This window comes from Idiotropiscis lumnitzeri, chromosome 21 (genome assembly GCF_059441095.1).
Source record: "Idiotropiscis lumnitzeri isolate Australia: NSW breed Sydney's pygmy pipehorse chromosome 21, RoL_Ilum_1.0, whole genome shotgun sequence".
NCBI classification, from domain to species: Eukaryota; Metazoa; Chordata; class Actinopteri; order Syngnathiformes; family Syngnathidae; genus Idiotropiscis; species Idiotropiscis lumnitzeri.
Genome location: NC_142411.1, coordinates 2,722,962 through 2,749,447, shown reverse-complemented (window position 1 = coordinate 2,749,447; position 26,486 = coordinate 2,722,962). Strand labels below are relative to the sequence as shown.

At 46.3% G+C, this 26,486-nt stretch overlaps 1 protein-coding gene across 1 annotated transcript in view; it reads left to right on the top strand.

Annotated features, from left to right (window-relative positions):
• The window catches only part of LOC148316445 (uncharacterized), a 60,279-nt gene extending 40,724 nt beyond the window's left edge, over window positions 1-19,555 (top strand). The window contains exon 4 of the mRNA XM_088286876.1: window positions 19,463-19,555. Coding sequence (XP_088143002.1) covers window positions 19,463-19,555 — 93 coding nt within the window. The remainder of the gene's footprint in view (window positions 1-19,462) is intronic.
• The last annotated feature ends 6,931 nt before the right edge of the window (window positions 19,556-26,486 follow it).

Genomic DNA, 26,486 nt, shown 5'->3' with positions numbered 1-26,486 from the left:
AGTCCCTCCGCCGTCTGTCCTCCTCACCCGCCGCCTGCTTGTCAAAGTGTTTGTTCAGCCTGGCATTGTTGCCTCGCTCCTCGTTTTCACAGAAAGAGTCCGAGAGCGTGATTCACTGCATTCACTTGAGGACAGTAGGGGGAATGAAAAGACATTTTGGGGGGGGGGGGGCTAAAGACCCCCTGCCTCATGCGCGCCAGTCACAAGGAGGCATCCATGCCAGTGAGAGGTGGCGCTGAGGTGGTGCAGCAATGGAGAAAGAGGGGGCCTCTTTGGGCCGTGCCCCTTGCTGATTGAGATGTACCCCACACAGGCGAAACCCACTTTGAGGTGGTACTGCGGCGCAAAAGGCTCCCTTTAGCCTCCGGGGCGCGCCAATTCCAGTCAAGAGCCTGCTGGGAAGCAGCTTGTAGAGTGTGGGGGGGCGGGCTTGACATGCGCCTGGACGGAGCCGAAAGGAGCCCGTGGATGCCAGGGTTGCCGCGGAAACGGGCATGATTCTCTCTCTTTTGATTTTTTTTTTTTTTTTTTGATGCGCCGAGCCCAGCCGCCCTGGTGTCTTGGTCGGTGGCCTTTGATGACACTCACACAGACGGATTGAGAAAGTCTCTCACACAGCGTCCGTGCCACTTTCATTGTATGAATGTTGTCATATCCATGCCAGGAGTTGGCGATGTCACTTTTACAGAAACGGGATGCTGTTGGAGTAGAGTGCTACCTATTGCTAAGGAGAACTTGATGTCAGATTTGAACTAGTATCGGCAGACTCCACTAGTAGCAAATCTGGCTCGTATTGGCAGGGACATAAAGCACTTACTGTACTGCCTGTGAGCCACTCCAAGGTGTTCTGGTATCCATTTGGCCCAATCGGGTCTGATGAGGAGGGTGTGGGGGGGGGTGCTGCTCACAGATAACTACTGCCCTTCCCTGATCAAACAAACCGCCGAGGGAGACCTCGGTCATGCTCTCGCTCACACTGCCATCCATATTTTCCTCCTTGTAATACCCCCCCCCACGCACCCCGACTCTCGACTTTCTGCCTTTCACAATCAACATTATCCTCTAAAAAGCCGCACGGGAGGCGGGGGGTTGGGGGGGAGATTGGACGACGAGCGTAGGAACGATTCCCGATTCATCAGCTGAAGCCAAAGACGGGAAGCGTTTCCGAGCAAACGGCGATTCAAGTGGAAATGTTATACCTGATGTGATGCGCGGATGAAAGAAGGGCGGTTTGGGCCCAGACGGTCGTCGCCCTTAAAAAAACACAAAGATAATTGGCCTCTGCCGACGTCGGAATGGAGCCGTCAACGGGCTCGACTTTCACGGAACAATGGCATTTGTGTGCGTGTGCTCGTCATGTTTGTGAAGGGGGGCGGGCTTTTAACCTGATGACGAGGTTGGCCGTGAGGCCGCTTCCGAACAATCCGATGCCTGTCGAGATTTATTTTTCCATCTCTTTGAGTCTGGACTGTCGCTGTGGTTGTCCATCAGTTGAATAATTTTTATTTTTTTTTACAGCCAGTACCTAACTTGCCCTCTTGGGAACCACCTTGTATTTTTTTTACGGCAAGGTGTGTCGGTCGGGTGATTGACATTTTGGCATACCAGAGAGACACCGTGTCATTTGCCCGTGAATTGAACAAATAAAGAAGGAAGTCGGCGTGACTTGCTTGCAAACAAGAATTGGAGGAATCTTCATTTGTGTTCTTTTGGCTCATACGGGCGATCTTGAATTGCTTTGAACGCCTTATAAAACATATGATCCGCACGTTGTCAGAATTATGATTCGGGGGACGGAGGTAATGGGAGGGCCTGACGCTCCTAATCCCTCCTCGGTGGCCTGGCCTTCCCTTCAACACAACAGGTCCTATAATTACCCCCGCTCTGCTGGCAGCTCCCACTCACAACTCGAGCAGCGGGGTGCAGGCTAATACGCTTCCATCCTCATTGCACATACACACGGCGACGTTGGATTTGTCTGGAGAAACCATGCGAGAAAGCAAAAAAAAAATGGACGAAGGACGATTCTGCCGCTCGCTGTGACCCCTCGGCCCGAAGTCTGCCAGAAAGTCAGTCGGTTGACAGAAGGTGCCGTCAAGTGGCCGCCGCGTTCCGCCTGTCTGTCGGCCTCTCGCCGCCTGTTTGCAGCTCACCTAATTAACACGCTGTCGTCGCCAAGATAGTTTTCGCGCGAAAGGGACGCCCGGGTGTGTTAAGCAGGACATGTACCAGATCACCATTTTTTTTTTTGTACAAATTCTGTTTAATGATTGCGTTACATCATCGACCAAATGGGCTTATTTTGAACAGCTAATAATTTATTTAAAGTTAGCGAGAAAATCATTTATGCTCAAACTACAAAATATTTCTTATACAGTCTCTCATTTTTTTCCGGTTGGTCAATCGTAAAATAAAACGGCGTTTGTAATGCACACGGACGCCGAACCCCGCCAGGAGATCTTCATGAAGCAACCGTAATGGACTGCCGAGAAGATGAATAATAGATGAGCTAAATAGCTTCCGAACATGATGACATATTCGCCGATCGATAAAAGGACACATTATACGCCCGCGTTCCAAAATTTTCAGTGCTTCCGATTGATTTAGTCAACTTTTGCAGTCCGCCTTTTCACCACAATATCTATCCGAACCAACAAAACACACGACGATGAAGGCGTTTGTGAATGTGCGGCCATCGTTGCGCAACATCTCATTTGCATATCAAGAGAAAATAGCTGACATTTTTGCGTGGTGTTGGACTGTGACGCAAACCAGATGAAAAAGTCTCGGGTCGAGGCGACTGGTTCGATGGAGTGTTTTTGTGCGCGTCCCGGAATTGCCGCTTACGTTTTGCACATCTATTGATTTTACGTGACGACCGAAGCAGCGCAAAAATCAGATGCATCCAAACAAACGTTCAACCTTATCTTCCTGCAACTTTGTTACATCTGGATAAGATAACCATCCTGTGTTGCCCCCCCCCCCAAAAAAAAAAAACCCCTCCCTCGCCCATCCCACCTCAACCAACCATGACCCCCCCATGGGGGTCATACAATGACTGTCATGCATATCATTATTGGCGGGGGCCCTCCTTCCCCTCTGGGGGTCCGCTCATTGACCTCCCAACAAAGGATGAAAGTGTCCCGTCCAGGGGAGGGGGCCGGCCGGGCCGAGGTTGGGGTGAAGAGGCCTACGTCCTCCTCCGGGTCGGGATAAGACCCAGCAGGGCTTTCTTCACGCTAATAGGCACGACCCCTGAACTCCGCACAAAGAGCATCACTTCAGGAGCTGTGGGCACTCAGTGTGTGAGAGCAAGTGGGAACCAATGGGAGCCTGGTGGGGGGCATGGGGGGGGGCGGGGGTCTGGGTGCCTTTGACAGAATCGGACCACTGACTTTACTGAGAGAAACAAGAAAGCAGAGACCAGCGAGAGAGAGAGAAAGACAGGAGATAAGGGGACGCTTCAATTTTTGTTTTTCGGAGGGGGGAGGGGGGGGGGGGGGGGCTTGTTGCAGAGGTTCAAAGGGCTTTTCCTTCACTGGCTCATTCCGGCACTTCTCCAGTGTGTTAATGGCCAAAGTGGGCGGGGCTTATTGTGCTTTTCCCATTCTGTTGAAATACTTGTTGCAACAGTGTCTGACATGTGTAGCCAATCTATTATTTGAGCTGCCTTCTCAAATACAGTCCGAAGAATCGCGTAGAATATAATTTTTTTTTTCTCAACTTGTTCTGGAGCCAATCCCGTTTGACTTGAGGCAAGAGGCGGCATTTCCCCTGCGCTGCCAATCGCAAATGCTTTTTTTTTTTTTAATTTTGTTATAGCGATCGGTTTATCTTGATAACAACGTACATGAAGCTGTGTTAGGGTTTAATTAGTTTAGTATTTGCCAATAAACTGAGAAAATTAATAATATCGTGAGAGTAGATTAGCCTCTTTCAGCTCAACTTTGTTTCCGGGTGTTTCTCCTTTCAATCTCCTCTTCCAGAGGTAAAATGCATCCTCTGTTGGGTTTAGGTCCAGTGATAGACGTCGACAGTCGAAGACCACCAAAAAAAAAACAAAAAAAAAAAAACTTATTTTCTTGTGTTTGCAGTGTTTTGGGTCATTGTCTGGTTGCTTGACTGCAAAAATTTCAAATCGATATTCTTTCAAATTGTATACGAGTCACGATAATGCCGTTTGAGAACATGTTAGCGGTACCGTTTCTTCAAGAGCTTTTCTAATGTGGGAACGAGAGGCCCCTCCTGGCCTCCTTGTTTCAGCTCCGTTGATCAGAGGGGAGGAGTGAGCGGGTGGGCCGGAGACGACGACGGCGGCGGCGACGGCGGTGGCGAGCTTGGATACTGTACCTGCAGGGAAGCTCCAGTGTGAGGCAGCGCGAGGGGTCCACTTTTGGTTCTGCTATAATCCATCCACAATGGCTCTCCTCCCTCCACCGCTTCACCTTCACCCTGTGGAGCGACATGCACCCCCCCCCCCCCCCGCCCTCACTCCCCCAAATAAAACTCTCAGCGTCTTCCCACATCCTCATGCGATGTACAAGCTGAGAAGAATGATGGAGAGAGAGAGAGTTCCACTCCAAGCCGTTCTATTTTAAAGCCATCACGAGCTGTCAAATGCTTATTTTGCCGACTATTGATTTGGTTTCCAGGGGTTAAGGGGTGTCATTTTTTTTTTTTCGTTGGGGGAGGTGGTCTGCAAGCTGCAGCGGAATATGACACTTGTGACAAGGCGTCCTCCCACAAATAATACGCCCTGATTTTTGTGGGCTTGCAGCCAAACACTTTTAGAAAGAATGTGTCCCACGCGGCAAACGCGGTGGAAGTGTAATATAGTCGTCACAACCATCCTCATAAAAGATGATCCTTTTATTTATTTATTTTTTAAATCGGCAAAAGTGACTTCGCAGCTCTGAGGAAAGTGGGCAACCACCTGTGGAGAGAACGTCGAGCCGCACTGCAATCAATGAGCTCTTAATGACACCTCTGAAATTTGGCCCCGGGGGTCACCAGCGCTGGGGTGAGATGACGTTGCTTAAAAAAAAAAAAAAAAATCCGTTTCAAATGTAGTCGGATGTTGTTCATGTGACTGAAGTGCCTTTACAAGTGTAAAAAGAAGTCAACCAGTTGCCAGGAAGGCATATAGCACTTAATGTTGCATTCTTGGTTCTGTGGTTATCATCGCATTTTGTACTTCATCAGTGATGTGATACTGGACGCCCCACGCACGCACGTACACACACACGCGTGCACACACACACGGCCTGGAAGAGTGTTATGTCAAGTACCTCCCATCAAGCTTTGTTCCTGTGTACTGAAGTGAGTGAAGCGAATGGCAATTCTTCATTCTCACCCTCGGCGCTCACCCCAACTTTTATCCTCCCCTCCCTCCTTTTCCTCCTCACCCCCGCCCTCCTCACCGAGTTTCTCCTAATCCGTATTGAGCAACAGCACCCCACACCACTGTACCCCAACTCTTTTCCTTCCTCTTCACCCTAACAGCCTCCCTCGTTTTCCTTTTTTGGGGGAAATATTTTTGAGTTTGTCCATTTTCACTCCACCAATTCAACTCCTGATTTCCTCCACTTTTCAAATGCCGACGATTTGTTTTCCTCAGCGTGATTGACAACTGCCCCCCCCACTCGACTTGATTCCATCTTTGACCCCTCATCTCTAAAACCCACTGTCCCGATCCATCTCTCTCCCATTTTTTACATTCCATTACTCTTCTCCAGCATCCCACCGCGGGCCTGAGACAAAGCAGACCCCCGTTGTACAACGCCCCCCCCCCCTACCCAACCCCCCAACCCTCCTCCCTTTAAAACCAACCCACCCAACTATCTTTCAGTTTCTGACCAGGCTTGGGCCGGTTAATCTTCCTGAGGCGTTCAGTGTCGAACAACCCCCCCCCCACCCCAATGCCAGCAGACAAAGAGAGGGCTCCCTAATTCTCCCTTTCTCTCCTTTACCCCCACCCCACCATCACCCCCCCTCACTCCCCACCTACATTCTCCATCCATTGGGCCTCAGAACCAGCGGAAAGGCTTTGATGAGGCAGAATCCCCCCCCCTAGCTTCTGCCTTCCATCCTCCTAGTCACCCCCCCCCTCAAAAAAAAAAAAAAAACTGCACCGCCATGGCCGCACTGTCAGGGTGGCCCTTCTTCCTATACCACCCGCGGCCCATCATATAGATGACCCCCCCCCCTCCCTCCTCCTCGCCAGCAAGACTCCACTCGTGAAGGATGAACATGCCGGCGAATGCATTGAGTGTGTGATTGGTGACGTTGACAGCTCCGCGGGTGAGGCGGCCATTTTTAATCGGACGTTAATTTATTGCGCCGCAAACTGTGCAGGCGTGACGTTTTGTCCGCCGAATGAGTAGGGTGTTGTACTTTTTTTTTTTTTTTTTTTTTTTTGTGCTCCTGGTTTTGTCAAGGAGTGTGGCGTGGAGGAGGCACACAAATCTCACTTGGCATTTAAAAAAAAAACACAAAAAAAACGAGTTTGTGAGTTTGTCGCCGTCTTCCATTGCGCTCGTCTTTAAGCTTGCCGTTGATACTTTCTTCCTTCCTTTTGCCCTGAAGGTCCCACCAGGAATCTTCATTCCTCCATTCCACCTCACTGGCCAATTTTGTCGTTCGTATTATTTTCACAAAATCCGCCGATATTTATCCACCCTGGTAATAATTTTCAAAAAGTGTTTGAGGGGTGAAATCGAAAGCCCAAAAGCCAGGGAATAACAAAGTAGTTATTAAAGCACAGAGGTCAAGACTAGTCCTACTCTGTGTGTGTGTGTGTGTGCGTGCGTGTGTGTGTGTGTGTTTGGGGGGGGGGGGCTAATAATGGTTTAAATATGGGGATAATAGTCCACGCTTGCAACCTTTGCGAGGTGACATTTATAGTTTTGGACAAAGATGACTTGTGTAAGTGTGAGAGCGCACATTCGCTGGGGGTGTGTGGGCGTGTGTGTGTGTGTTGCTGGAGCGCAATGTAAGTTTCTTGAAATTTCGGTTACTTTTGTATGAGACGGAGCGTGTAAATAAAAAAAATAAAAAAATGTGTAATAATGTTAACCAAGCGTTTGCGACTCCCAACCCGATTCGGGTTTCATTGTTGCCGTAAAAATGGAAAACCATTTTTTTTTTTTTTTAATATTTTAAATATTAATTTGATTTGATTGTGCTTCTCCATAAAAGTGTACTTTAGTGGGTTGCACATTTTATATATTTTCGATTCCGATAAGACTTGGCAGTTGGTGCATTTGCGCAACATCGCCATCTACTGACCTGGCATGTAAATGTTTCACTTTCCATTTTAACTGCGACATCTTGTCCAATTCTTTTTGGATGCGATTCAAATGACATCTCGTCAGAGCTTTGGAGCAGGGAAGTGATCAAGGTGCCGTAACTTTAAATCCGTCGGTACGTAATATACGAAGGGCTTAAGTTTTCATTGGACTTTTCCTTGAGAACAAGTTTCTTATCTTCTATCCGCTTCAGAAATTTGCCGGTCGGGATTATCGTCCTTTACGTCGGCTAGCCGATCTCCACGGATGAATACCTGGCACCTGATACGGGCGCTCTCCTTCTACGGGATTTACTGTAAACTGGCAACGTCGAAATCCGAGACGCAAGCGTGACCAAACAATCGGCGCTGGTGTTCTTCAAGACCGACCGCTTTTGTTTTCCCAAGGTCCGCTTCTCTTTTGACCATCCTTCCCCCTTCTTTCTTCGGCGCGTCCCGCTTTCATCAATGCTCGCGGCAAATCTTTTCAGGTCCACTCTTCTGCGGCATTCCAAAATCCGTTAGCAGTTAAAGTAGAGGCTTGAGGTTTTGGAGGGGCGGCGTTGCTTGTTTCTGTGGGCGGATACCTGCTTGAATGGCATGTGCACAGCTGGAAAAATGATCCGACTTCAAACAAGCATATGAATCAGACGTATCGCTAACACCACCCACTCAAAGGCAATAAAACAAGTGCAGGGTGGGGTTCGACGCCCTCATGAGAAGTGAAAGGAACGTATTAGCCAGTAAAAAAAAAAATAAATTAGTCGAACATTAACGAGAATGCCCGTCGATGGTTTTCGGGGGGATTAAAGGTGCAAAATGAAATTGCCACCAGGCGTGAGGACAAAGCGGAGGGTGAACGCTTCTAAGGAGTTGCGTCTAACCACTCCTTTTAAGTTGGCCGTACAACAGACAATGCACTAAAATTTGACATGGTTCAAAGCGCCGCCGACTTTCCTTTTGTTCTGCCATATCTTATCACAGTACAGGAAGCGCCGTGATAACTTTTTATTGTTTGGCCGGTAAAAAAAAAAAAAATGAATGGGAATCGTGTGGGAGTACATACTTGTTTGGAAGATAAATATTGACTATGTTGACCGTTACAACACAAAGACGGTGAAAGGGCTAAGTGATAACCGACTCGTTGTTTGAAAGCATTTCTTGGAAATGCTTCACCCACTTCATGTGAAAGTGGAGCGCTGGAAAGAAATAAATCGGCTCGACTCTGATCGGCTGCCATTATCTATTTTTTAACTTAAAAGATTTTAAATATTTTTATTTATTTTTTTTAAACTATAAAATGAGTGCTAAAGTTCATTTCGCACGACATGCTAATGCTAATGCTAACGTAGCCCAGGTTGGTCCACTTCTCTCATAAACTCGTCAAGTAACTGATTTGAGGCAAATATTCCTTTCTCCGCACGGCTGCTTTAAATGAAAATAGCCTTTTTGTCCGTCTCGCCCCAAATCGAGCACGCTCATTTCCATTGGCCGTGGCACCGCCCATAAAGCAAAGCGGGCGAGCCGTTAAATTGAGCAGCACATCCTTTTTAACGTCGTGAAAAGCCACATATATTATTTTTACATTGGCCTTGACGGAGGTTCTATGCACTCAACAGAGAGTGGCCTTTTTTTTTGTTGCGCGACGTTACGACTCGGCCGCCGCGCGCACACAAAACGTACAAATACTCGGCCCGCTGATGGACGGCAAACTCGTAAAAGTGTCACATGGACCCATTTACCCGAAAAAGAACTCATATGCCATTGTGCCTCGGCTCTGTTGAAATCTGTTCCGCCAAACTGAATGACGGTCGCCGCTCTTTTTCTCGAGCCTTGCCGTGTCTCGATGTAATTACACGCGATGCCTTTGATTTATCGTTTATGGTCCTTTCAGTTTTTGCACATTTGCGACAAACGCTTGGAGGCTTTTTTTCCCGGTGTAAAGACCGTCAAATCTTCGTCAAAAATTGTGTTCATCTCGGGCTTCATTGTCGGTCGTGTTTTTAAGACCACGGCGGCGAATATGACGTGAAAGTCGAGCTGAGCCGGAGGGACGTTCCCACAGCGGATGGATATAAATTACGTTAACGTTAAAGTTTATTTCTCCAAACGACCTTTGAGCCGCTCGTCGCGCTTTTGTCCAAGCCATAACTGATTTGTGAGGATGCACGACCACCGAGGATAATACCCAGACTCGTTTTTTTTTTTGTTTTTTTTGGGTTTGGTTCTCAATTAGGATTCGATGAGCATAAAAGTCCAGAATGTCACGGAAGACAGATAAAAAAAAATAAAAATTTATCATCATTTAATTAATGAATTGATTTTTCTTTTATTTGCTGCATGTTTTTTTTTTTGTATTTGAAGCACTTCACCTCTTTAATGACAATTATTACATACATATAAATAAATAAATAAATAATATATATGTTTTTGTGTTTCATCTCGATTGATTGCACTAATGTCACTTTCCAGAGCTGACATCATATCAAGTGTCGTGTCGTGTACTCCATTTTGTCTCTATTCCTTTAAGACAATCAGCAATACCACGCTAACGATGGATTAAGCGATTATTACGCCCATCCCGCTAAAAGACCTCGGCGAATCGCATCAATGTTAATCTGTTCCCCTTGTGCTAAAACACTGAAAAAGTTGTAAATTTCAGACATCAGATGAGGAAAAGCGGAACCAAATGACAATAAAACCGTGACCAATCCAATTGAATGTTTGGTTGGGTGTACAGTAATCGATGTTGAGCTTTGCATGTTCGCATAATTGCGCCAAAACGTACAATGTGACTTGTTTTGAACAGCTGAGCTTCTATTTTTTGGGAATTTGTTGCTTAATTCCTGCTCGGGAGCGCAGCTAAATGCTATCTGCCATCTTAGCTGTCAATGAATTTCTTTCTTTGACATTCGGTTGCTATCTAAGCTAGCTAGTTAGCTAGCTGACGAATATAAAAGTGGAGTCAATCAACTATGTACTACTAATTATAATATTAATATAATCATGAAAAAAATCCAAGACTCAAATAATAATCAGCAATGCCGGCATTCCACAAAAGCATTTTCATTTTCAAAGCAACATCCTCGACTCGAATGTAAAAAAAATCAGGCTTGTCCGAGCGCATTTTCCATTGCAAATGATCATTTATTTTTTTTTCTCTTTTCAATGGCCCTCCGCCATTTGCTTTGCGCACATTCACCGCTGTGCGCCATATTGGATGCTCGTCAAACACCATGAAGGCTAATCGACGCCTTTTATGTACATGAAATCATTTTACATACATTTAATGGCTGCCCACATCTGCACTCTTGGCTTTGCCTTTGAAAAGTGGAATAATTTCAAGGCTTTGAGGATGATCAAGAGTGATGTCGAGCGCTGTATGGCGAGGCGAAGCATGCTTTTCCCATATCAATCAAGGCCTATGGATGGCGAGGCTAGTTAGCGGCTCGGGATTGTATTGAGGCCCTGGGCCGGGCTTCCAGCGTGTCCCCGAAGCCGGTCCCTTTTTGCTTGGCCCAGTGGGGGGGACGAGGTGGCGCCTCTCCGGCCCCAAATCCAGCCCACGTTCATGCGTCCGTTCGGATCCATCATTGCGGGGCCGGTATGGCGGGGCAAGGGCCGGCCTTTGTCCGGCGCCGCATTCTTTGGCCCATTGTAGGCCCACCGCAACCATTTAGGGATTTTAAAGGCTCGTTTGCACAATTCCTTTTGTCGGCGACCCTCGGCACAGAAAAGCGGCCGAGGTGGTGGTGGTGTTGGGGGGGGGGGTAGTGGTATTTCAAGTGAAAGAGGGCAAAGATTTCAAACTAAATGGGAAGTGCGGAATTTAGTTAGTTGCTGATGTTAATTTGTAATTAGTGGAACCTCGAAGGATGAACGCAATCCGTTCCGGTATGCTGTTTGATCTCTGCTTTGTTTGGATTGCGGAAACATTTTCTTTCCACGTCGGAAGTAATGGAAAGGAATATTGCGTTCAGGGGTCAAAAGGTGAAACTTGGAAAAATTAAAACCAATAAACCCCCCAAAAATCTAGAAAGTTGCATTACTATCATAGTTAGTCGATTCGGAAGGCCCTGCGCAGATTAGGTTGACATGGCAACACAAAATAAATAAATAAATAAATTCCACTATTTTTTTAATCAGTGTGCAGAAAAAGCAATAATGTATAAATATTATATATATATATATATATATATATATATATATATATATATATAAATATATGTAATAAAAAAAAACAATAAATACTTTATAATTTATAATTTTTTTTTTTTGCTGTTCTCTGCATTCCCAGCTTGTGCTGTGAGGGTCCTTGGTGCGAGAGTTATTTTGACTGTGATAAATGCTCTGTGTGTGCGTCCGTGGCTGTGTGTGTGCTGCATCACCCATCTCTCTTATCCCGCATACCTAATGGCATCATCATCGCCAAGCACGACGCGTATACATGTCAGATGATTTAGAGGATGTCGTTAAAGGTACTTATTGATATTCAACTGCGGGAGCGACCATCCTTGCGCCACTTTAGTGCCTGCGCTACTAGAATGTGCTGCAAACTCAGCATTCTTATTAATTTCTTTGTAATATGGTCCGTGGATCTTGTTCATTTCTAAATTTAATAAATACCTAAATTATTTGATCATGTGATGCCTTGAAAAATTCAAGATTGGCTGCTTGCAGAGTTGAGTAAACGACGCTTGTTGATTACCTCCAATTATCGTTTTTATTTTTTGCTTCTCGGCAAGCAGAGAGGGGAGGGGTGAGCAGTTACGCAGGGAGGAGTGATGGAGCGAGCAAGGTGAGAGTTGCTAACACAGATGTCATTTTGTTTGAATAATGTGCCTTGTCCAAAATAAGTAAATAAATAAATAAATAAATGCCAGCGAGTACCCATTAGCTCCAAAACAACATAAAAAGCTAGGGGCTCTGTTCTAAAAATAGCTCAGCAGTGATGAGACGAAGAAGAATTAATACAGAATAAGAGTGTTAAATTTAATTAATTTAAATTTAACAGTGGATACATTTCTTCTGGATTATCTAAAACTAAAATGGATTGTTTGATGGGAAAAAAACCTGCTGTTATTTATTTATTTTCATTGGCCACCGGGGGGCAGTATGACTCTGTAATGCAGACGCAAACAAAGAAATACAATAAAATAACGGAAAATAAACATGACTGCGAGTGACTCGAGAACTGAAGGAATATTAGTTGTTTTTCGCGGAGGATAAAGAATCTATGCCTTTGAATTTTATCGCAGTGTTTCTGTTCTGTTTGCGTTCAAATGTCCTTAAAGAAGTGATCCTTTAGGGGAGGCGGGAAAGCTTCAGAAACAAAGAAAAAATATTTCTTTTTGACTTGACCTACACAATGCGAGGATTTTTTTTTTTTTTTTGTTAAAAAATGAATAATCTTTACATCGCACATGTACCTATCAGCAAATTTTTTTTAAAATATTTTATTACACTCTACAGTCTACACCAACAGTGGGGGTCGTTGTGCAAGAAACGCTCATCATGGCCCAAAAGCGAATAATCTGCGTTTTGTGAAGGCTGATGTTGTCTTATTCGCCGCAGCAATCACTTTCGCACATCTAGTCTTTTAAAAAAAAAAACATTCATGCAAATGTGACTGTTTCATTGATTGCTACTCAGCCGCATATGCGACCACTGATGTGACGGGCGCGTTGTATTCTTGTTGTTGTTTAGTGTTGGCCGAACATCGAGTGTGAATGGTCCGCCACCTGCGGGGGGGGGACTTGATGGTCGCAAGCTAATCTGATGCTATGCAGGATACTTAAAGACTCTTACGGCCTTTTCCAAAGCACATTGTTCTAATCCTGATTGGTTTTTAGCACTCAAGCAGAAAGCAACGCATTCCTTCCTATTGTGTTTCATTCAGCGGAAGAGCTGGAGAGAAACAAAAGAGGCTGCGCATCTCAATCTGAGCCTATTGTTCCTCATACAGTGGCGAGCGGAGTCTGTCGGGAACTTTTACTGACTTAACACTTGACTGTGAGGAGGCATCTCTGGAATCGTTTTATTTTTATTCAACGGAGGCTTTTTTTTTTTTCTGGAGGAGTCTGAGCCACTTTGGGGGGAAATGGCTTGAGGATGGGGGGGCGGGGCGATGAATGAAGGAGGGTCAGCGCTTGTGGCTGAAGAGGTCACAGATGTAATGACATGCAAGGTGGTGATGAACCTTCTGCAAGAAAACAAAACAAAAGGTTGCCATGGAAACGCAGACGGCATTTAAGCATGAGAAACGCTTCGTTGGCTAGATAGCGTTGCGTCATGTGTGATCTGTTGGAAGGCAAGTCCTGGCCAATGGAATCGTTGGTTGTTCTCTTCCTCGATCAAGGAAGTGATGTCGTTGATCAATGTGGAAGAAGATCTTTTAGATTTATTTCTGCATTATTTTGGAACTGTGGAGGATTTCCGTTTTTTTTATTTTTTTTTTTAAATGCAGATTGCTGACATCGGCAGGACTCGAATGGAAAATTCTGGACCGCAGTCTACTCTAGCGTCTGCGGCCGCGTTCGGGAATTGTGAGCGGAGCGTGGGGGGGGAGGAGCGACAAAATGTTTCGTCCCGTCTGAACGTGAATGCTTTTGACGTTTCACCCACGATGTGACAAATGCCGTTTGTACTTCTTGCCATGTCAACGTACTCTTAGGTGCAGTGAGGCTTGGCAAGACTCGATGTCGAAAAATAACACAAGTCAAGCCACTTTTTTTGGCTGGGTCGCGCGTCCTTGGCTCGGAGTTTTTGTTTTTGGTGAGCAATTTGAGTTTGATCTATTAGTTTCACTCGTAAAGATGACATTTTATGGAAAATGGACTCCACTTGCTGGTCGGCGCGTATTTGGGTCCTTTTAGCGTCAATCTTGGGCGTGGGCAAACTACGGCCCGGGGGCCACATGCGGCCCGTTAAATGTTTTAATCCGGCCCGCTGAACTTGAAAAAAATAAATGGATAAACCTTGTTAATGTTTTATTTATAATACTTTTGTTCCCCTTCATTTAAAATTAAATGTATTATTTTTTCTCCGATGCCCTTAACAGACGCCATGACAAAATTATTTAAATTTTTTATTATTTTTTTTTAAATTAGTTTAATCCTTGGCCGTTTTCCAAATCCACTCGGGAACTTTTTTCATTTTCACAATGCGACTCGTTTAACTTTGCCTGGCGCAGGTGTGTGTCAACAGCAAAAAGAGAAACGGCGTTGACTGATTTCCATCTTTGAATCGTCAGGATTTCTGACGTGCAGACACGCGGTGGGTCAACTGTGTCAACTTGCCGAGTCATGTTTGAGGAACGCCGGCGATTTGAAAGCTCTTGAAGCACACCTGATGCTGCCAGCGCTTCAGATATATGCAACGTCTTTCTCTTCTTCGAGGCTTTTCCATTTATTTTTTTTTTTTTTTTTTTGGGGGGAGAGTTGTGTTGCACGGAGCTGCGCCTTCCAGCAGCCACTCACAGGAAGTCCCTCACTTCCTAATTATCTGCACATCAAACAGGGGCCGCCGTGGACACGCAGACCATAAATTCAAGCCCCCCCCCCCACACTCCCTACAACTTCATCCTCTTCCTCCTCGATGCTGTGGTCCGATAGCGCGGCAACAGCTGCCTCTAATTGGGTCTCTATGCTTGAAACTGCAAACATATGACTTCCCTCGCATCAACCCATGCCAGGGCCGCGGCGCGCCGATCAGGTCGCCCGCACCGTGAAGGATATGAGCTTTCGGATCAAGAGAGAGCCCCTCCACGGCACGCGGGGAAGCGCGGTGCGGTTTTGCGTCTCTGAAGTGGTCTGACTGCACGGAGGCGCCGGGGTCAACAGGAGCTCGGCTAGATTGACAAAGAGAAAAGAGCGGGATGAAGAGAGAGAGTGTGACAGGCTGTGATAACAAAGACGACCACAGTGCGGTTTGGTGATGGCGCTACGGGTGAACGCTGACGAGTTGTTCGATCCGGCCCGGCCCAGATGTTGCAACCCCTGGAGACGTCTGCTACACTTGCACTCGTTTGCCCTTCTTGAAACCGCTCGGCTGTCGTCTAGCGTGCCGCGCCAAAGCCCGACCACTGGCTTTGCTGTTTTTAATGATCATTTTCATTTTGACACCGTCAAAGTGTCGGCTGCCCTGCAGCTTTACAACGCACTGTACGTTGTTCTCATATAAATACCGTTTATCTTCAAAGAGTGGGGCGTGCGGGGAAGAAGGGGGAAAGAAAAAAAAAAAAAAAGAAAACATCCGGAGTCTAAGCAGTTGAGCAAATAAATGTCTTTGAGTCAATATTTGAGGAAATATCGTGTGTATGTGACAAAGAGGAAAATTTTTCATGTAAATATATTTCAACATAAATTAATTAATAAATTAATAAATCCCCACCCCAAAAAATGCAACTTGTACTCCTCTCGACTTGTTTATTTATTTTGAATTTTTCACGATGCAGTTTTGGACCGCTGCGACTTCCTGTTAAAGCAGCTCAAGTCATTCAAAAGTGTCTCCCCGTTTCTTCTTATCCCCAGCGCGAGACGTCGCCAGCGAAGGAGGCTTTAGTAGCTAGCGCTAGCGTGTGAATTGGACCCTTAGAAATCCAACGAGCCCGCCTATTGTCTCTAATTGCCTCTTGTTCCCAAAAAATTTGACTTGCTCCGGGCTATGTGCATATGCACTTCCTTGAACTTTCTTTACTGCGTTCGGCAGGAAACACAATTAGCCCAATCAAAGTGAAAGGAGTGCGCGTGAGGGGCGGGGGCGGGGCCAAGGGCGGGGGTGGGGGAGCCACGGTGTGTTTTATGAACATGGCCGGTGGAACAGGCGTTGGCTTGCCGCTTTTTGGGATGTCAAAGAATCACGAGTGGGCATCGGATTCTTGTTAAACGGTGGACGCGAGGTCCAATTAAAGATTTACGGGCCCGGCGCAGCATTAGCAGATTAGATTTTAAAGGGACGCGTTTAAAGGATGGCCACTAAATACTGTTGGGCTCTAACGCGCCCGAGGCGTGGAGGAGCGTTTTTAAAAGCTCGCTAATGGAAGTCGATTCAAAGTGGTGTTGGGAAGATTCATTAGCGTCGGGCGAACTGCCGCGCGAGTCACGGTTGGAGATGCATCCCGTCTCTTTCCCGCAGGTGACCTTTCACCCTGTCGTGAAGGCACTTTTCAAGGCGTCGTTGTTTTTCCACATTGGCTCGGCTTTAGGATGATTAAGCCGTATCGGGCACGCTTGCATCATCTGGCTCCGTGGTTATCGCATTTGGCTTTGAAGGCCGCCGACGTTGAGGAATCATGTGCTTAAACTTGACGCCAATGACATGATTTACTCGTTTTTGCACATTGTCTCGGGTGTCGGACCGTATGTGACCTCAATTCTAATGCCACTTTTTTTGTTTTTTTCCACTGTCTTCATTCAACTCGGTTTGGGGCAGTCCGTTTTCCGCAAAATACTGTACGGGAAACGGCAAACGGCATCCCTCAGAATGAGGCACGCTAACAACCACAAGCGGTGAGGAGATTCCGTTTTATTCGAGTGGCGATTGAGGGGAAGCGTGGAAAAAATGCAGCTGGGTAAGCTAATGTTAGCATTAGCATGCATGCATTTTTTTGTCCTTTGTTGACATGCATTGTCCAAAATTGGACTGAACCATTAACACATTTCCAGATTCAGGAAATTCTTCAACATTTTTACGTGTGTGTGTTTTGAAGTGGGGGGTATATAGCATGGCTTAGCTCACCCTCTTTTTCCAGGCCTCTCCAAAAGTCGGCTCACTGGATGTCCGTAGTCAGCAAATGCAAGGGGCTGCGGACAAAAGGACCATTCTGGCAACAATAGGGGGCATTTAGACCGTCACATACCCTGGTTATTCTGAGGGTGGGGATGTTGGGCCGGGGGCGGGGGAGGCAAGAGGGCTGGGGGGGTGCGAGAGGAGATAGCAGTGAGGGGGGGGGGGGGGGTGCGTTGACTTCAATGGAGGGGAAAAAAAAAATGCTATCTATAGAAAAGGGTGAGTGGTGTCCTAAAGCTAAGCTTACCCATGGGCCGGGTCAGAGGTCAGGTGCTAGACACACAGAGCGATCCCTGTTGTGGACTGGATGGACGACATAGCTGTCTGAACACAACACCTGAACTATCTGCTAAACGGGGTCAAAGTTAGCGTGTATGCGCGAGATGCCGAGATAAGAGGCTGGGAGGAAGGAAAGAACCCGAGGCGATCTTCGTCTCGAGCCGCAATGACAAAGATTATTCAAGATTATTTGGGAGCCCCGACGAACGAGTTTTATGTAAAAAGCAAGCATTCTGGATCAGCGCCGTTGGATGACACAATGCGGAAAGTTCTGGTTGGACACTTTTACGCGAACTGGACTTTCAAGTGGACAAACGGACGTTCCGCCAAAAGTTGTTTTTCTAGCTCGCATTCCAAATTTTTTTTTTTTGTTTCCTTCACCTCTTCAGGGTTGAAGCATTTGCCTTCAAAGCCGGTTTATCGTGATGAAGAAGCTTTATATGGCCCAAACCGCACCCAGTTTTGGTTAAAAAGTCACTCCATTGCGTCCTTAGGAAGAAAACGGCGCCTCGTAAGAATTCATGAATCAAATCTGAGGTTTTCGAGTACCCGGTCAACCATCACCGATTGTATCTGAAGGCCGCGGATGAATAGTGCGAAATCTGCCTGGCAACACGAGCTAGCTGAATTCTGATTGGATAAAAACTCTCATAAAAATACAACCCGAGGATATAAAATGACATCAATGTGAAGAAAATGATCATGATTTCTTGATTATATTCGGCCAGCAGAGAAGGCCTTCAAGGCCTTGACCGCCCACCACAGTCGTATGCGTGTCGGAAATGCTTGAGAAACACAAACGCTAACATCGTTCCTGGATTGTGACTCGACAAGATTTCCACTTCTTACTTCCCTCGGTCTCCTCTCGACTAAAATGTCTCCTTGCCTTAGCAGCCGCATGCCGTGTAGTAAATACCCGAGAGGGAAGATGATCTGCAGCGGTGCACAAAGCCCGGGCGCGAGCACCGGGAGCACCCCCCCCCCCTTTACAATTGGCCTTGAGGATCGTTAAGTGATTGTGTTACACCGAACAGGTGAACGGCGTCTCGCTCGCTCTCTCTCCGCCTGGTCCTTTTATATTTCTCTCCCCATTATGATTTCCAGGTCTATTCTTCTGGGGCCGCCCTAACTTGTGCTGTTCTTTTGAAGGCGGCCCGCTTGCTGCCATTGTACCGCGTCAGCTTTGAAGTGGCCAGGTCTTAAATGAGGATGAGACGAGGAGAGGGAATTTCTACAGACGACCAGAGAGAGAGAGAGAAAAGTGGGGGGCTCTTATTTCTGACAGGTGTCTTTTATGGAAGGGAGTGTGCAGGGCTGCTGTTTTGTTGGAGATCGGGTTCCAGGCAAGCCCATCACCTGCTAATTGAATAACATAAGCTTGCCATCTGCGGAGATTTACCGGAGCTGACCTCAATGTACTGTTTAGATGACCGAGTGGCCAACAATACGTCCGATGAGTCACGCGGGTAGAAAGGACTCACCTCCTCGAGGGATGATCAGGATCATCGCGACAATCGGTTCATTCATCATTATGTTATGAAGCAATTCTGTGGTAAAAATAAAACCGAGTTGCATGGCTGGCAGGCTGCCAACAACGGTGCTGCCGATTCGATCGCAACTATTTTGCTGTCGAAAGAAGTCCGTATGGGAAGTCAAGCTAACGCGACACGAGAGAGTGTAATATACTTGTGATAGACCGATTATCGGCCAAAATTTGTCATTTTGCCGATTTTCGGCATGGGCCTCGTTTTTTTTTACTTTCAAGGCCGATAAATTAAAAGCTGGTTTATTTTGGCTCTCTGCAGCTCACATCTCTCTCTCTCTCTCTCTCTCTCTCTCTCTCTCTCACTCACTCACTCACTCACTCACTCACTCACTCACTCACTCACTCTCTCTCGGGTGTGCTGGTGGCCCTGCCGTGCAGAAGCAGATTGGCCGGCCTACAGCACCTTCTGATTGTTTGGGCTTCAAAAATCTCCGCAAAAAGTTTGATTTGGAATTAGAGTTCAGGATGAATATAAAATGTACTTAATACCCTCACAATAAGAATTTTATATAAAGAAAAAAAAAATTAAAAACCATAAATGGGATGTTTACATTTTGCGACAGATTGGCCTTGCACCAGTTCCAGCAGTTCCAATGGGAGAAATTGTTTCCCCATCCAAAGAAACCAGACCAGCTCCGGGAAATAGCTCGCGTTGAACCTTGCACCAGTCCTCAACTTTCATTGCGTCATGGACGGCTCGACGTGAAGCGATTTATTGACGGAGCCGCATAGAAACGAATAAAAACACGATTTAAAAATACAACTCGCGTGGACCATTTCCAACGACGCCGTTATTTTGTTTTGGTCGCTGTCACAAGGAGACGACGCTGGAAATGGAAGCCGGAAATTCAATACTTTTTTTTTTTTTTTTTTTTTTGGGAGGGGGCACTTTTGAAGGCTTCGTTGCCTCATTTGCCGGCCTGTTGCCATGTTACGCTACTGTAATGTTTATTCATCAATTTTTATGAGCTTCCATTTTTATATATCGAGTCACATGACCACTGACCCCTTGACACCAGACCCATTTTTTTTTTTTTCCCCAAAACGCTCCATTCCCAAATCTGGAAAGGTGAGCCGCTGAAGGGAACCCAAGCGGCAATCGGTCCTCCCCGCTATGACATTTCAATTTGCCGACCTCGTTAAATAAGGTAGTTCAAGGACAGCGTTGTCAGCTGGAGCCCACCTCCACTCGCGGACGCAGACCGAGTGCCGTCACATCAGCTGTTATCTCTTCATTAACTCCAGTCTAAACAGTTCACCCGAGTTTAGCGCGTCTGCTTGGCTGTGTGAGAATGAGACGTAAGCGTAGAAAATCATGCGGAACATTTGACACGGGGATGTTTGCTTGTTGTTTGCTTGTTGTTTGGCTTTGTGTGTGTGTGTGTGTGTGTGTGTCGTCGTCCGCTTTTCAAAAGCCCGCTAAAGACGCAATGGCACCAACATGCCATCTGGGTCTGGCCCCAGGCGGGTGTTTTCAGTCGGGGGGGACTTTGTTGGTAGAGGGTTGCCGGACAGTACTGCAGATTCTGAGGTCGGGTTGGACCAAATCCCCCCCCCCTCCTATTGCTTTGCCTGGAGCTTGCGGTGTGATGGCGAGAGACTGAACACACAGCTGTCCTCGGCCATTATCAGTGATGGATGAAGCCGCATCAGAGCATCAATGGCATGCCCCGCCGCTCGTTCCACCCCCCCCCCCTCCTCCCCTCCCTTCACTGTGTGTTATTTGTGCCACAAAGACAGAAGGGAATATCCCAGTGACATAAATTAATCACTGCCGTCGATTGAAAGGACAAGCGGCGAGGAACAAAAGAGGAAATGTGCGCGCAAGATGCCCCGTGCCGTAAATCTCGCCGTTGCATTTCCAGTGGGCGTTGTCTTATTGATGCAGCTGGCCTAACCGCCAACTTGTTTTAGCTTCCGGTGATAGCGTCACCTGTGATGTGTTTGGACAGGGCAGGATGTTCGGCTCAGGCGTGGTTGCGTGGACTCGATTGGATTTGAATGGCTTTACATCACAATGGAGTTGTTTGATGAAATCGGCGGAGGTGGCGAAAGTATTCACGTTCTGTTACTTGAAATTTGTGTCCAAATACGCCTGAGCTGTTCCGTGGCGCATTTACAACATGGAGCTAGCAGCTAGCAGCTAGCTAGCTAGCTACCTAGCTAGACAGCTTGCTAGCTAGCTAGCTATATCTACATCCATCTTCACTTGAGATACTCGACGATTTTGTCATGTTAACCAGTGGCAAATCCTGTTAGAGTTGAGCTATCCACTCAAACGACAAAGTTCGTCAAATCCGAAGTGTTTGAGCCACCAGTTGACGCTATCAAAAGTGCGTGTGACGGACGGGCTCTCCGTACGATTCAATGATGTCCTCCACTCCCACCAATTAAAGTAATCAGTGTCACGCCTGAGTTGATCTAAACCAGCGTTGAGCTCTCCTTGAGTCCTGTGAACACGATTACCTTATTCTTCCGAGCCATCGAGCAATTGACCCCCCCGCCCCCGCAAATCGAATTCATCCATAATTGACCTTGTGTGTAATCCCGCGTTGGCTGATGGATGTCCGAAAAACTGCCTTAATCCCTGACCGAGGTTTTTTGCTGATTAGATTAGCGCGCACTGACTCATATTTTCAACAATGGCGTCGTCTGACTCAACAGCTGTCAAACACAAGCCGCGGGCATAAGCCTGCCATTAAACATGCTAATATATTTTTTTATCCGCTTAAATTGGCCGAATTATGAACGCGAGGAGGTCACAGGCCGGTCCGGTCACTCGTTCCCGCGTCGCCTCGATTTCCATCTCGTCGGCGCCGAAAGGTTGCGGCGGGCGAAGACGTGTTTCTTCGCAATCTAATAAAAGCCGGGCGGGCTTTTGCATCTGTCGAGTCTGTGAGGCAGAAAAGCGCTAATGTTGTTAAAATGAAGACGGCTGGTCGTGTCTGGAACGTCCTGATCCATCACTGGCAAGTGACAGCGGGCAGACAGGCCTGTAATGGAGCCGTCACGGGCCGCGGATTCAGAAATGAAACCAGGACATTGAACAGGATAAACGTATCAAAGAATCATTTTTATTTTTTTTTTTTTGCTTCGTGGAACAGGACAGTTTTTAAAATATGAGCACACTTTTAGGTACGCCAGCGCTCAAGTGAAGTAAAAATCAACTCTGGATTTTTTTTATGGAGGAACATGCTTGCTTTGTTGTGCTAATATTTTTGCCATAAATGCCAATAATTTAAGCCAATACATCAAACAGCGCCAACGGAGACTTACTTGATGTCAGATTGATTTATTTTGCCTGAAGTATCGGCAGCCTCAATTAGTACCCGTTACCTTAAAAGAAGGCCGGTATCGATCCTGCACCGATACCTGGCATAGATACTCGCCCGTTCCTACTGCTCACCATGCATACGACCCTCCGCACTATTTTGTAATTTTGTAACTATTTAATTAACTTGTAAAAGACACACAAGCATAACATCAGAACACTCGCTTTGTCCAACTCGAATTTTTTTTTTTTTTTTTTTTTATTTGAGGGTCCACACTTGCTACCTAGTGACCCGCCTGTCCTGTCCCGCGTGCAGATGAGCGCCGCTCCAACTGATAGTGACGGCGGGGTTATTGAAAGGCGAGCAACCCCGCCGCTCGCCTCGCCCTACGATTCATTAACCCGATTTCCACTGCGCTCTGTCCCACATGTGTCAGCCGGGGCGCCCGCTGAGGATTCTGCCTCCCCGGCCCGTCCTCAACCCGCCATCAAACTGACAGATAACTGTCGGCAAGCGAGGTCGCGGACCTTTCTTCATACGCTCTTTTACCCCCTCTTGAGTTTTCACGTATTCCTCTTTGGGCTTTTTTTTTTTTTTTTTTTTTTGGCAATTTGCCGTCTTTCTGCCATCGAATGATGAGCCCGCATCCGCACACTTCACGGACCATTAAGACCATAAGTGGTGCTTGTTGATGATGTAATTTGGGCAGTGTTTCCATGAACTGTTATTCTTTTAAAAGTGTGTTACGCAATAGCGTCATCCTCTCTTAAAGAGGACAACGACTTTCCAAATTGGGAAAATTAAAAAAAAAAAAATAAATAAATAAATTTTAAAAAAGCCCAGGTTGTCCCATTTGCCGCCATACTTCCTGCTCCGGACCAAACCTCGGCAAATTGGCGGCCATCTCTCTGGGAGTGTTCAAAACGCGACTTCAACATTTATAATGGCGACAATTGGACCAAAGGTCAAAAAGGTCAGCTACCATCCCAAATAGGATTGCGTTGAGCTCTCCAGGTTTCTTCATCCTCGCGTCTCGGGTATGTCAAATATCACTCGGAGATGTGTTTTTGGGGGTTTAGTTTTAATCTGATCCTATCTCGCCGAGGGTCAGGTCAGCGGTCAGGCCTGTCCGAGTGATCAAACTCACAAGCGGAACTAAATGAGCGTTAAAGCGCTGGTGCATCACATGGGGGGGGGGGGGGCATGAAAGATTGTCAGGAACAATCAGATCCACAAACAATACACATGCTCCAACACATTTTTCCGCTTTCTAATCTTGAAGGCTGACTCATAATAGCTTAAAAAAAATAATAAAATAAAATAAAATATAAAATAAATTTAAATAAAATTAAATAAAATTAAATGAAAATGAAATAAATAAAATAAAAAAATAAAATGTAAAATAAAATAAAATAAAATAAAAACTTGTAGATGATGGCGAGCCTTCTTCCACGTTTGTTTCAGATTTCAAGGCAGCCATCCATCTCGCCGCGCCGAAGGAAACTTTAGTTTACTCTCGTTTGCTTTGAGTTTTTTGGGAGCAGAAAAGCATTTGTTCCACGTTTCCTCTGGAACGGCGCTCATGAATCAACCTTGATACATGTGCACGCATACACAGAAGCAGGCCGTGATTACTCCAAATAAACACACGCCGTGGCGGCCAACTAACAAACTGCCACACTTTCAGATAATCTTTACAAGACGAGCGCTCCTATGAACTCATCGACGGCGGCGCGTCGCTGTCGATATCACCACTTTCTTAATGAGGCTGTCTGGAGGCATGATTCATAATATTTACGAGAAAACAGTTTTTTTTCCTCTCTCTTGGAGGCCACCCGAGCGTTTTGTGCTGTAGTGTTGATCGTGGCGGCCTGTAACACGAGACTGGAACTAATGTGGCGCCGATTTGTTCGAATACTATAAGCAAGCCTATTTTTGTCACTCTGTTGGAATTTCAAATGTTTTGATTTATAACCATGCGGCTAATACAAGGGTGCATTTCTTTTGGGGGGGGGGGGGGTTTCTTTCACCACTAGGGGCGCTCTATAGTTCAGAAAATACGCTCAATAAATGTAATTGTATTTATTTATTTATTTTTCTCTTGTCAGTTCTGTTTTAATTAGTTGTTGCGAGGTTAAAAGGCACTTTTTTAACCATCTGTTTGTGTACCTTTATGTGCATTCACAGAACAAAATTGTTCTGTACACGCAGTAAACCAAAAAAAAATTTGGTCTGGTGCGGCTTGTATATCGTTTATTTTTTTCTCTTTTTTATTTTTTTACTTTTTTATTTTTTATTTATTTTATTTTTTTTCCCTCCAAAAAGAGTTGCGGCAGTTTTTTTTTTTTTTTTTTTTTTTTAACCGTCCACTGCGATGCGCTTGAAAAACAATAGCGAGCACACACGTCGCCGACAATCATGGCAAACGTTTCGCTTGAAATATTGTGCTTAGCCACAAAAATGCAAACATTTAAAGTGGTTAATTTTGGCATCGCGTGTACATTTTTATGCGCCCAAGTCTCTTTTTACTCATATAGTGCATCACATTCCAAAAAGCTGCAACAGGCTTCGCTTATGTTATGTTAAATTTTGTTCCTGCTTGTGTGCGGTGTCACTAACTCCGAAATACGGCAAAAATGTCGTTTTTATTAAGAAGCCTTTTTTTCCTTTTTTGTCATTGCCTGCTAATATCCCGTGAGAACACAAAAAGTTTCCAAAGATGCACCCGCCGTTCACAATGAGGTCCACGGATCCATCCGGTCTCAGCAAGCCTCGAGCTGCACGTCTATATTTAAACGCTATTCTCGTAGCTCCACCCCCCTGTATTTTGATCAAACCTCCACTTTGTGGTTTTCCCAGAGCAAAAAATCTTTTCCATCCTCCCTTTGACATTTCGCCGCGGTGATCGGCACTTTGTTGTGGTTTATCACCATGTCTGTCTTCTCACTTCTCTGCGAAGCTCTTTCGGCCCAAACTGTTTTTCGCTTTTTATGAAACGGCAGCTCGTTTCGGAACGTGAAGTCGTGCGCGACGGCGATTGAGGCGACGCTTTTATCAAAACGGGAAAAAAAGGCAGTTTTTACTTCAGTTGTGTTGGAATCTTATTCCATTTCCGCGCAGCATAACAGCTAGATGCTGCTTCACCGTGTTTGCTTTGAACTCTGCGCTCCACTGATTGACCCCGTCTGGTTTAAATGGAATTTTTTTTAACGTTTATTGAGGCAATATTCTTTTCTCATCCTTGAAATGCGAGTTCCGGCTCGCCTGTTGTCGGACGGAGTCTGGCGTTTGAGCTTCATGTGCTGACAGACGCGTCGTCGGGACGTTTGGCTCGGCGGCCCGTTTGCGTCCGAACAATAGCTTCAAAGCGACGTATAGCTTACTTGGAAAGGCGACAATGTCATTGACGATCCAAAAGCAACTCAGGACGGCTGCTGAATGCTTTCTCATTAGCATAGATATGCCAAGGTAAACCGCGCTGGCTGAATTTGTTTGAACAATTAGCACTTCGCAGTGGCTTTTTCCGCCTCTTTCTTCCCATTGTCGCTCCTCTCTCCCTTGGCTAATCCTGTCCTAATCATCACCATTTTTTTTTTTTTATATTGCTCTCCGTCTTTTTCCCCTTCCTGCCCCACGCTCCCTCCGGCCGCTCTTTCTCTTTCCAGGCGCTGTGTTGTGCATCCAAGACCGTTTTCTTGGTCGGAGCACACTCTTGAAAGGCTATTCATGGATTTCTTCAATGCAGCCCTATTACATTTGTGTGTAAGGGAGAGCGAGAGCGAGAAAGACAAATAAGGCGAGGGGAAAGGTATGCCGGGGTTGGGGTGGGCCGTGCTACAGTACCATCTGTATGCAAATGTCCTCCGACTTAGTCAACTTTGATCAAACACTCAGGCCTCCTCCTTTTCTCTCTTCCCCGTCCACTATATGTGCTCTGCAATTACGGTAAGCTTGCGCCTCTTTGTCACCGACGCCACGTTACGTTGGCGCTGGACTCCGCGGAACAAAATGACCCTCATGCCCTGGCCACACACATCCATGTCTTCGACCCTCCCTAAAAATGCCCCTCACACACGCAGAGCCTCGGAGCACCTGCGGACACACTGGACCGCTCAACAGATGGTGAACACACACACGCACACACGCACACAAGGCTCTTGGCAATGGGTGACGGGCATGCCTTTGTGCAGAGGTTGGGCACATTGCACACACACACACACAGTTGTGTACCCACATACAGCAGCCATTGTTTGCACCATATGGGGAGGTTAACATGTCGAATGCAGATCGCGTATCCGACGGCACAATGGAGGTT